Source organism: Pseudopipra pipra, chromosome 8 (genome assembly GCF_036250125.1).
Source record: "Pseudopipra pipra isolate bDixPip1 chromosome 8, bDixPip1.hap1, whole genome shotgun sequence".
Taxonomy (NCBI): Eukaryota; Metazoa; Chordata; class Aves; order Passeriformes; family Pipridae; genus Pseudopipra; species Pseudopipra pipra.
In genome coordinates, this window is record NC_087556.1 from 32,881,790 (window position 1) to 32,894,008 (window position 12,219).

General features: G+C 42.7%; 2 protein-coding genes across 3 annotated transcripts in view; one reads left to right on the top strand and one right to left on the bottom strand.

The window, feature by feature from the left end:
* DOCK1 (dedicator of cytokinesis 1) overlaps positions 1-12,219 on the bottom strand; it is a 278,858-nt gene that overhangs the window by 150,820 nt on the left and 115,819 nt on the right. The window lies entirely within an intron of this gene.
* Positions 1-12,219, top strand: part of INSYN2A (inhibitory synaptic factor 2A) — a 42,634-nt gene that overhangs the window by 3,898 nt on the left and 26,517 nt on the right. Inside the window, exon 2 of the mRNA XM_064663543.1 lies at positions 8,877-10,056. Within this exon, the coding sequence (XP_064519613.1) occupies positions 8,882-10,056 (1,175 nt within the window). The 5' untranslated portion in view covers positions 8,877-8,881. The remainder of the gene's footprint in view (positions 1-8,876; positions 10,057-12,219) is intronic.

Sequence of the window (12,219 nt, forward strand, 5' to 3'; positions counted from 1 at the left end):
AGGGTAAGGGCCATTTTCACAGTCTGAATTAAACAGAGGTGGATTTAAAAGCTGAAGGCCTCCAAGTCCTGCTATATTTGGGTGCAGATCTGAACTTCTATATCTGTCATTACAAGAGATTTTTGTGCTGGAGCTCCACCACATGTCCCGTTCCCCAGACTCTGCACATCGCTGATACCTCGTCTCAGACTCAGCCCACATCAAAAAGAGTGAGTTAAACATCTCACAAAACCCCAGCCTTACCTCATGTTTATGACATCCATGAGGAAGAGAAGCAAGTTGTGTTATTTTTGCCTGCCCATGATTGCTGTAACATGCCTATAAATAAAGCCCACACAGCTACAAAATTAAACCAGTTTAAAAACAAAAGCATTGGAAGCTCATTCCATCTGGTCTAAGTGAGGAGGAATTGTCACAAGTTAAAAAAAAAGCAGGCTTTGCTTGTTTTGTGCACTTCCCCACCTTCCCTGCTTGTTTTACACCTTCCCTTCCTCACCTCTTCCATTTTCTTTTTTCCCAATGCTCATGCCAAGGTTGTGATCCTGTTGCTTGGAAGGATTAGGTCAGGTGAAAGCTTATAAAGCCCAACCACGGTGGAAATGACTTTAAAAACTGGAACGGGGACTCTCTGACTCTCAGTACAAACCCACTTAAGCAGGTGTGTCAATTCAGGGCTGTATTTTCAAGTTAGGGACACGAAAAATAGTTTTGGTTTGATTAGTTGCCTCCTGGGAGAAGGAAGAGGAGAGGATTCGGTAAAGTCACTAATGTTTGTGTATTTATCTACAAGGAGCCCAGTGTCTCCTTCAAACCATTAGTGATTGGGTTGTTCGTGCCCATTTTGTTGTTATATTCATTATTCTCTGCAAATGCCAACAGAAATAAACGAGGAGACAACCACGAGTAAAGAAATATAACTTGTGGATCAGTTTAACACATTTTTGTGTATCAAGGCCATCGGCAAATAAAACACAGTGATATCTCTGAGGAGCTGACAGAGAGACAGATAAAACATCCCACTGCTGGAGAGAGTCACTCAGCAGAAATTATGCCTGAACTGCCTGGTAACACTGATAACACACAGCCCTTCTTGCAGACTGAGCCTAAGTTGCTGAATTCCAGAGGAATCTGTGTATTTTAGGTAGTTCTAGTTGAGCAAGTCAGTGAGAATAATGTGTTACATTCTCGCATTCACACCCTGTGATAAAAGCACACAAAGCCACAATAAAGGGGATGCAAATTATCTGTCTGCTTGTGGTGCCTCACCCAGACAGTTCTGGAGTTATCACCCAATTCTCATTAATAACAGGGGAGTTCTCAGCCACCATTCTGCAGCTTCACAGGCAGAGTACATAACTCAGACAAAAATATTCTTAACAAGGTCTTGAATCATTTCACGCACTTCCTAATCATCCGTATCACAAACAACCCATCCTAAAATCCAGAACTGGGTTGGAAGGGGTCTCAAAGACCATCTGGTTTCAACTCCCTGCCACAGGCAGGGACACCATGATTATTTTAAGGTCTTATTCCACATTGTCCCAGGTCCACAAAACCTGGGAGCATTGTGTTCAACATCTCCACACCATCTTTGCCTGCTCTCATTGTTTCCATGTTCATTCTCCACACAGTTCATCCCACATGGAACCAAAAACATGTTCCCTGGTGACCTGGAATGAGCTGTTTGCACCAGTGCTACCCATCAACTCCGAGCCTTCTCCCGAGTCCTCATGCTGGATGAGAACTTGAGGGTCTGGGAGTTGAGATTCGGGGCGTTCACACCGATGTTCGTATTCAAGATAACTTCCCCTCACATCAGAGTTTGGCTCTTCCTTCATATCATTTCAAAAGCATCTTACAACCAGTTTTTATGAAGACTTGCAGCATTAGGGACCATTATTCCCCTGCAGCACAGCAACCGAAGCACAGTTTTTTTCTTTACTGTATCCCTCTTTTTGGGTAACTAAACTCATTTTTGTACAAGCCTTTGCTGTAGCAAAGTCAGACTGATCTGTGCACTTTCCCCAAAATCAGCAGGCTCAGATCCAGCTGTACATGGATAATTCACAATTCCAGCAGAGCCAGAACCTGCTTAAACCAGAAACTTCAGGAATGTGCTGCTCGAGAAGGTGAAAAATGACACAGCCTTTATTTCATGGTACCTGCTGACAGCACTGGAGAGCAAATACACTCCTTGACTGAGACTATTCCCCAATTAATATCCTGCTAATGATGCCAGGTTTTAGACCTAAATTACCCAGCTGAGTTGTTTAACATACCTTCACACCCTCCCAAGCTTGTCTGCCTGTAACCCTAATCCAGGCAGAACAAGCTGACAAGGCTCTGCTGCTTTCCAACCACTGACCTCAGGAAAGTCATTCCTGGCTGTCATCTCCCATTTGGAGGAAGCTCCAGCACAGGCTACACAACACCCTTTCCATAGGCTGAGTCACCTGCATTCCCAGGGGAATGCTCTGATCTGCATCTCTTGTGCTGCTGTGGTGCCTCTCTGATACCTCACAGCAAAATCAAGGATGCAGGATCCAAGCCTGGAGCTGGAACCTGCATCTCCTTCTTCCCCCTTACCCAACATTTGTAAATCTATGATAAAGGAAAAAAACCAGCTGCAGTTGCTGTAGGAGCTCACAGGCCATCCCTGAAGGTATTCACATCCAGGCTGGACTGGGCTGGGAGCAACCTGGGATAGTGGAAGGCGGCCCTGCCGTGGCAGGGGGTGGGACTGGATGACCTTTAAAGTTCCTTCCAACCCAAACCATTCTGTGAGTCTGTTTTCAATCCCCAGCAGTCAGATCTCTCTCTCCAGAGCTCCAACAGTTTTAAGACCTGTTGGTCCAAGCTAAGGAGCAGAACTGCTCTTTTCCCCTGTGGTTTGGCTGTTTTTTTCCTTAAACACCCACAAAACCCATCGATGTTGACTCAGAACAATTAATGCTGAGCATTCCCCAGTAATGCAGATAAGGAACTGTCCTTAAGCTCTTGTTTTTAACAGCTTGCCCTTTCAATTATTTAACAGAAAGGCCCATAAAAATGAAAAAGCCTTGCAGTGAAAGTAGTGTGGCTTTTGGACTCCTGGAAGACAGTGCAGTGTAGTGAGAGCAGAGCTGAGAGTGATTCTCTCAGCAACACATCCCCAGCACATCCTTCTCCTGCCAGTACCACTGGAACCCACACAAGGAGTTGCCCAGATTTCCATGGCAAAATAATGTTAATAAACCTTTGCTCCTCCTATTCTCCATAAGCTGCAGAGCACAGTAAGAAAAAGCAGCATAATTCTTGTAACAGTTCTGTGATTTTTTCCAGAACACTAAATCCCAGCAAATGTTTGGCATTAGAACACTATGAATTCGCAGGGAGTATCTTCTGACATTGCATTTGTTCCAGTAGGAAGTTAATAGTTATTAATTCACCCCATAAGTCTGCACTGTTCTTAATGCAAGTGCAAATCTCCTGATAATGGTACTATTCGTTGCAAAATTCTACATAACCCTTATTTTCCAGGAGTTTATCACGTGGAATGGATTCCTTTTAATTTTATGCACAATATAGGAAGCAACAAAACCTAAGTATTATTAAAATTTGTGTTCACAAAGCACAGTAGAGATGTCAAAATTAGAGAAAATTGCATATACCAGCTGCATTCAGCTGGTTTGGCTCGTAAGGAAATTCTTAAATAGTTTATCCTCCAATAGATTCCTGTTTTATCTAAAAATTCTCCAGGCATATTAAATCGTACATTTTATTTGTTGCCATTTAGTTCTAAAGCTGAAGCTCACAAAAGCATTTAAAGGCATTTATTGGGTATCTCAGCCATTAGCTGGGATATGATTTTATACATCATTCTTCCAGAGCCTGCCAGTGGATGGGAGGGGAGAAAAGACAAATCAAATGCCATATGATCCTGTTTATTCCAAAGCAAAGACTTCCAAGGCACTTAGAAATGCAGCAGGAAGAATGACTTCAGTAGTGAGCAATAAATAAGGAGGTTCAAGAGAGAGAAAATTCAAGTTTGGTGCCTCGGGGTTTCCAAACAGAGTTAAAAAAATACTAGTTTGACATTTAGCAGGACTGCAAACTCTGTTATTCTACATGAACAATTCTGTGATAAAATGATGACAGGCTGCTCCACCACGTCACTTTTCCTAATAAGAGTCAGCAGTACTTTTTACCCCACAAAAACTGGGCACACCTGCACCCCTGAATTTATCTGCAAGACATAATTTATCCTCAGTCCTTATGTATTAAAAATCCATAAAACTTTGTAGCACAGGCAAACTTTCTGCAAACAACTAATAATTAAAAGCTAATTCATATTTTCCAGCATTTTTATCTTGTTACTGGACATTGCTTATTAATATTTAGGATAATACTATATGATTTTTAAGATATTTTTTTAAATAATGAAAAGACTCCTAATTTAATGGAGTCAAAATTAATGGGATATTTAGAATTAACATACTGTATTTATTTATATGAAGTAAATCTAAGTTTCTTTAAAATCTTTATTTTTAACAATAGAATTGTATGATATTCTATGTATACACTAACAAGACTTACAGGTTTTTGAAAAACAAGCATTTTCTGGTAGTATTTAGGCATATAAAAATTCCAAGTGAGGCAGCAGGGATCTCTCACAAGGAAGCACAACCTGGATATACTCAGGAGCCCCAAGATGCTGCAGATCACTTCCTTCACACGGAAAAGGCCAATTATTTGCAACCCTTTGCATGATTTTAAGCTTTTACAGCCATCCACAAAATCCTGTGTGCTCTTAACATGTGCACAGTTGTTTTCAGCTGCATCTCCAAAGCCTTCATTTGGTCTGAGAACACAAGGAATACATGGAAGCTGTGCCTTCCATCTGCATTTGGAACGTGCAAAGTTCAGGTCCAGTCTGTATTAACACATTGTGAGTCTGCTTCTGGAGCATAAAACTGACAGAAATAAAATGTAAATTACATTTAATAATATAATAAGAGCTCCAAATCTCTTCTTCCTTCGTTAACTAACCAGTCTGGAAATTCCACACTGTAATTCCCCCTCCCAGGGCAGTGACTTTGCAGAGTTTTGGATGCAGAGTGAAGGTCCTGCAAAGATTTGTACCTAAACTTTACCTGCTGACATACCCTGGAACAGGACTGTTGGTTTCCATAATTCCCCTGAAGATTTTATACTAACTTAAGGCTTCTCTGTGCATCACTTTATTATTATTATTATTATTATTATTTAATAGTTTATTTCCATATTCAAACATAGGAGAACACTCCTTAAGGGTAATCAGCCAGAAGTTTATAAACAAATCAAAGCTAAAAACGGAAAAAGTAAGCTGTGTGATAACTTAAATATTTAGTTGAGCAAATTGGGGTTTGTTGGGAGCAACTACAGACAAAAAGTTGAAATCTATTATGTGTATGTAATTGGCATCTGCAACTAAAATTCAACTTCAAAGCTTGACAGAGAGAGCCACAAAGTCTGTGCTCATGCAGACTGAGAAACTCAGTATCCGAAAGTATCCAAAAATCCTGCGGAGAGGACGCTTTAAGTAACTCAAAATTGGAGGCAACACCTCGTCCAACCCAAAACTGAAACCAAACAGGAGGCATTATGTAAACCCTTCCCTGTGAGGTGTTTAACTCACTATCCACTCTTTGCTCAGCTGTTCTTTTATCAGCTGAGCCCAGAGAGTTCCCCTTGGAGACACCGAGAGCCGAGCGAGGCTTAGAAAAAAATCGAGTTCTTTTGGTTGTTGTCATTCTTAATCACAGATATCTATGAAATTATTACTCCAAGCTACTGGTGGGAATAGAAAACTCCAGATCAGCTAAATCAATCAGGCCTGGGAGGTTGGGAAAGGGAGACAAGCAATTTTGTGAGGAATCAATTTATTGGCTATTAAAGACATGCTTAAAATTAACTGCAGAATACAGTTCCCCGTTTATCTACTCCGGAGAACAGCACCGGGCTCCTGGTTTTATCTGGGTTAGGGACTCCATGTTAAGTCATTCCAAACAAACCCAGTGATCCTGCAGCCCCAAAAATGATGGGATTAAAGGGGTAGTGAAATAACCTGGAAGTCGAGACAGGGCAGAGACACTCATGAAATATCAAGGCAATACTTGAAAATAAACTGCACGTTAACGGATCCTGCTGTCAAATAACCAAGTGCCCGAAAACTCACTTTGACAACTCTGAGGTATCCTCAGAGATGGCTGTAATGGGTGACTTTCAGAGCTAAGAGTCAATTTTTTTAAGCCTTTTTTTTGGGTAAAAACATGTGTTCTCTTTTCAGAAGCAATTACTGAGGATTTCACATCTCTGGAAATGCAGCATTTCATTTTTGCTGCAATTTTTTGGTAGCGCAGGAACTCACATTAGCAGATTTGAACACTAATGGCTTTTATGTTCCTGTATTTAGTTTTTGGTAAACTCAGTAATTTACCAGGCCATTTTGGAACATTGGCATCCAGTAGTTCTACATGACTGGAAATGCAGAGTTTTGGGGTTTGACAGTAGTTTTTACAACATATTTCAGTGTCTAAAGCTGATGTGTGTCCAATTGCAAGCTAATGGATCAGGTTCGTATCTTACACAGCACTGTCTTCACTAAAACATTCCAAAAACTCCACTCTAGGTAGATGGATGGATGTCTGTATTTCCTACCATCCCCATCTTTGGAAGCTGTGACCCAGTGGGGCTCTGTTTGCAGAATTTCTCTCAAATAAAACCATAACTTGACTCACAAAAGAGTTCATAATTAAAATACAGCCTAACACAGCCAGTACAGGACTCTAACAAAGCTCCTTAGTCATGGTTTCAACAGAACAAAAAATTCCTGACATTCATATGTAGTCAATTTATTCCCTTCAAAATCTGTCTATATTTGTATATCATGTAATAAAGGCACAGGGATAACTGATCTTTCCCCCCAGCCCAGCACAAAAGGATAACTCTACTCCAATTTAATGTTCAGGCTTCCCCCTAGAAGTCCCATTTTTCACTCTTTTCCCAAAAAAAAGGGGCTTGGTCGCTTTGGTATCAGCTACTAGGCCTGTATATATAACATGTCTAGAGGAAAACTAGTCTGGCAACCTCAAAATCCATTATTTGAACATTTTTTTCCTGCATTTTCCTTCCTTTTGCTTTCTTCTACAGACTCTCCACTACATCACACAGAGACAGACAGAAACTTCCCCTCCTCAAACAAGTGCAGGTCACTCACCTCTACCTGAGCCTCACAAGTCACACAGAAAAGGCAAACTAGGTGGATTCTAGAATATTTCAGTTACCTGTTCAAAAATTACTGGGACCAGGGAATTAAAAGGTTAAGAAAAAATTAAGTAATGACACCTTTGCATGAGATCTTTTGACCCAGGCATCCAACCATGCACATCTTGTGTCTTAATATCTTTAGAGAAGTGTTATTATTGCTTTTAAAACTCATAAACATTCAATTTTCCACTGAAAACAATTTCCCCATTATGCTTTCTTAAATTAAAACTAAATATAGACCAGTCATAAGGATTGACTCCCCTGTGCTTTATAAAACATATGCTATCGTGGCACTTAACTCTTCAAGAGTTCCACATATTTTATTTAATAGACAAAGGAATTTTAATTAAAAACTTATTTTAAATACACCTGAAAGTCCCTTTACTCATTTTACATCGTACTCCGAGTCCCTCTGAGGGTCCATCTGTGGCTAAGTAGGAGATACATGCAGAATATTTGGATTAAGTGGGAATTTGGTAATTCAGCAAGTCTCAGGGAGAAATTTGTGCAATAGGAGAGTAAAAATGACAACTTCAAATGAGGTGTAAAAATGAGATCTTAACTATCCTGCTACTACAAATTCCCTTGTGATCTGAACAACCACAGAGCTGTTGGGTTTTGGTGCGGGGGGGGTTGGCATCTTCTCGTCCTTGAGGAGGTGTTTATATTTCAATGGCAGATTAAGTAATTTCTGCAAATTATCACAGGTTTGGAGGGTTTTTTTTAGTGCTTTAGGACCCTTTGGGATAAGCAGCTGTATCATAAAGGCATTTACTGCCTCAAGGAAAGGATGAGTTGGTTTGCATTTGAAGCAAACCCTTAATTGATGCACTGCTGACTTCTTCCACAAACTTCCCTAGTTCATAAATTCTACACATCCAGCAGCACCAACCAGTTGCTAACAATAATTATTCTATATTTAGATTATATTTAGGTTTGGCTATGAGGTAAATTTTTATAAAAGTCAAAATCATGACACCTCTAACGACCAATTAATTTCTTGCCAAGACACTGAATACATCGGACAGGAGAACGTGTTTGGTAAGCAAACCCAGTGTAAAAAATAATGCCAGTGTGACACTTCTTGCTACTAAACATTTGCACTAAAGGAGAATTAAGGCTGGTCAGAGCTCTAGAGTTTTCTTTACTTGCACAAAGACACTTGTTTTTCATTTTCCCTGGAGTTCTGATTAACTGTCTGGTGAATTCAGGGGACTGGGAGCACCTACTGATTTGCAGGGAAGCACGAGTGCTGAGTGAGCAGCCATGATCCCTGTCCTCTGAAAAGGGGTCTGGAAAAGCTCCTGCTGCCAGGAATCCTTCCCTTTGAGGAGCAGGTGTTCACAAACCAAGATAAAAATCAGAATTCTCTAGAAAAACCAAAATCTAACACGAAGAACTACGACTTTACAGAGCCAAGCACATCGGTTGCGAGCGGCAGCCATTTCAGGTGCATCAGACAAAAGTAGCCCAAAAACTGCAAACCTGAGGGGAAAAAGTAGGAAAGCAGCCCAAATATTGCAAACCTGAGGGGGGAAATTAGCATTTGTGTTGTAATATGAGGCTTTTTGCACTGTTTTTGGCTGCAGGCATCATGGTGAGTAAGGAGCCCAGCAAATGCTTACTCACCGCCTCGGACAGCGACGTCGAGCCAGCGGCTTCCCTGGCCTTGGAGATGAAATACGCGCTGGATCCCAACCGGCAGATCAAGAAACGGAACAAAGCCCTGCAGGTGAGGTTTAAGGATATCTGCGAGGCCCAGAACGAGCAGAGGGACAAGCAGCTCTCCACCTCCACCGCCAGCACGCAGGACCCCGACAAGAGGGACGCCAAGGCCATCGCCTACAAGACGGCGTATCGCAAGTACATGACGGTGCCCGCCCGCAGGTCCATCCCCAACGTCACCAAGAGCACAGGAGTTCAGACTTCCCCCGATCTCAAAAAGTGCTACCAGACCTTCCCTCTGGACCGGAAAAAAGGGAATATTCTTAAAAGCGCCTCGACCGTGGACACCTTGCAGGGCGAGAACAACGGGTTTCTGATCGATGTGAAGGACAGGGAGGGCCGGGGCTCGGCAGAGGCCGTTCCGTGGGGCAGGAAGGCCGGCAGCCTGCAGACGGCCGAGTTCATCTCCCACGTCTCGGAGCGCGCCAACGCGGGCGCGCACGACGACGGCGCCGAGGCCTGGAAAAGCAGCGATTTGCACAGTTCTCCCAAAGAGCCGCCTCCTCCTCCCCTCCCGAACTTGGCCGACCCCGCCGAGGACGAGCCCGCGCGGCCGCCCAGCCGGGGCAGAGCGGCGGCGGCGCGGCTGAGCGGCGAGGAGGCCGCCCAGCCCCTCCACCACGGGAGGGTCTTCAAGACTGAGGTGGCCACCGTTTACCTGCCGGCCTCGCAGCCTGACCTGCCCAACCTCGGCGACTGGTCGCCGTGTGCCGAGGAGGACAGGAGGAGGACGGTGCACCTGAACGGTGTCCAGCCCGCGGCGGGCGACGCCGGGGCGTGCGCGGCGCGGGCGCGGTGCCCGGTCACCGAATGTAATGACCAGCCCCTGCAGGTCAACGTCTCGCCCGTGGAGGAGGGCCGGCCCTGCCAGGCGGCCGTGGCCCTGAGCGAGGAATGCCAACAAATCGTGCCTCACACCGAAGTTGTGGACTTGAAAGCGCAGCTTCAGATGATGGAAAGCTTGATCAGCTCCAGTCAGGAAACCATAAAGGTGTTGTTGGGTGTTATACAGGAGCTCGAGAAAGGAGAAGCTCACAGAGAAGGGTGAGTAGAAGCTTTTCGCGTGAGTTTAAGCTGATTTAAAATGTCTTTTCTAACAATCCTGCCCTTGAACTTGCTGACGTCAACACGCACCCGCCGCCGCACACGTGGTGCTTCCCACGCGAAGTTTTGCTGCTTTTTAGAGGCCAATCCTAGGGAAACCTGCCAGCACTATTCACAGATTGGTATCTGCTTGTCCTGGGACCTAATTAAGTAATTATTTAACGAAGGGCCTGTAATACATCTTGTGCCTTTTCCTCGGAGCACAGAACGAGCCGCTCTCCAAACAGGATTAGTGAGGATGCTTTCACATCAGCAACTTGCATTAACCATAATTCCTCACAAGGCATGAAAAGCAGCAGAAAAACCTTAATTCTGTAAGAGACTTACCTTTTTAAGATTAAGGGATATAATTACAACTCTTAATATAATTCCATTAATGGCATATGAATCTTGTCTGGTTTACTCTCACCTTCTGAATTTTTCATGGTATTTCTTTCAGAAGGAAATGAAATGAAAACTTTGAATATCAAAGCGTTTTTTACAGCATTCACACAGCTCAACACAATAAACTCAAGCAGAAGGAAAGAAAATTGTGTTTATCCCTATCTTTCATTATTTAAATCAACCTATAAGGCATTAAATAAATACTGTAACTCAGTACAACCTTTAGTGTTTGCCTGGACAGTTCAATCCCTCTATTACATAACCTTAAAAAGCATTTTGCAGACTGACTCACCTTAGTTCCCTCATCTTTATTCAATGAACACACCTCAAAATGTATGTGCACTGTTTGGGTGCTTTTAAATACTTCTGCAATTAAATCACAATTTGTCAGAAGAAATCAGGATTTTAAAATTAAGAACCCAGCAGCCTGTGCTACTTGAAGCAGCCCATGTTTTCATTTGAGCCAGAAAGGTACATCTTTAATTTAACTCTTTCTTTAGGAATGTACAAATCATGTTAATCCTAAAAACTAAAAGCGTTTGTCATTGAAAAGTCCTCTCAGCTGTTGGACACTGCTGTCAGCACAGCCTTAGTGCTTTTAGTTAATTTTACAGTATTATCTATATCAATATCAGTTATCTATATCAGCACTTTATCAAGTCCTGGATCTTCAGACTAGGAAGTCTCTTGATGTAGCTGAAAGCCACATGGGCTCACTGATCTTAAAGGTCTTTTCCAACCTAAACGACTCTATGGTTCAATTTTTTTAAATTATTATTCAGAATAATTCCCCTGCCTTTCTTAACTTACAGAAACTGCAGGAGATTTGGACAGAAGTGTCAAGCAGCATGTCAAATCCCAAAATACAGAAAAACTCTTCATCACAACTCATCACCTGATCCCTGAGAACCCTGTGTGCAGGAACACCCACCCCCAAAGTCACCTGCTATAAATACCTCTGCTTCCTCCAGACAATTATACAGCTGGTTTTTATCTCTTCCCAAAGATAGCACAGCAACAGGTGCAGCAAATACCTATTTTTTTTATTGCCCTTACAGAAGCAGAGCTATTTAATGTAGCCAACATTAGGGGCATGCCCTTGGCACAAAACTATCAATGACTGTCTTGAAATAATTTCAACCTGGCAAAGCTGTATTAGCCCTAAAATAGTGAAACTATCCATAAACCCCAGTTCAGAAAATCTCTACAGCCTCTTAGACACACAGACTTATGCATTAGAGTCTACAAGACTATATTTGACTGAAAAGAGCCTATCTATTAGCACTCCTGTGTACTTGGAACCACTTCCAGCTGCTCCTGCATACGCTCCAGACACGACCCAAACATGCCCCCTCCGTGCTGGGCAGGAAGGGTGTCGAGATGGGGAAGGAGGGAAAAGAAAGGAGATGCATACTTGCATATTTTCTCCTGTTCTAGGAATCCTTGCATCCCAGATCCCTAATTTCCTAGCTGCTGGGTGATTTTAAAGGAGGCTGCACAGAGGAGATTATGCTCAGGCCATTGCTGTTCTCCCCTGATCACACTCCAGAGCTGGGAGAACACTCTGTTCTCCTGCAAAGCACCAACACATCATTAACATGAAGCTTGTCTTTATCCCCATTCCCCTCAAATTAGACAACTCTTTCAATAATAGGCTGCCCCATCCTTTTATTAGAATAATTCTTTCCAATTGCTGCATTCATTCGACATTTTTGCCAC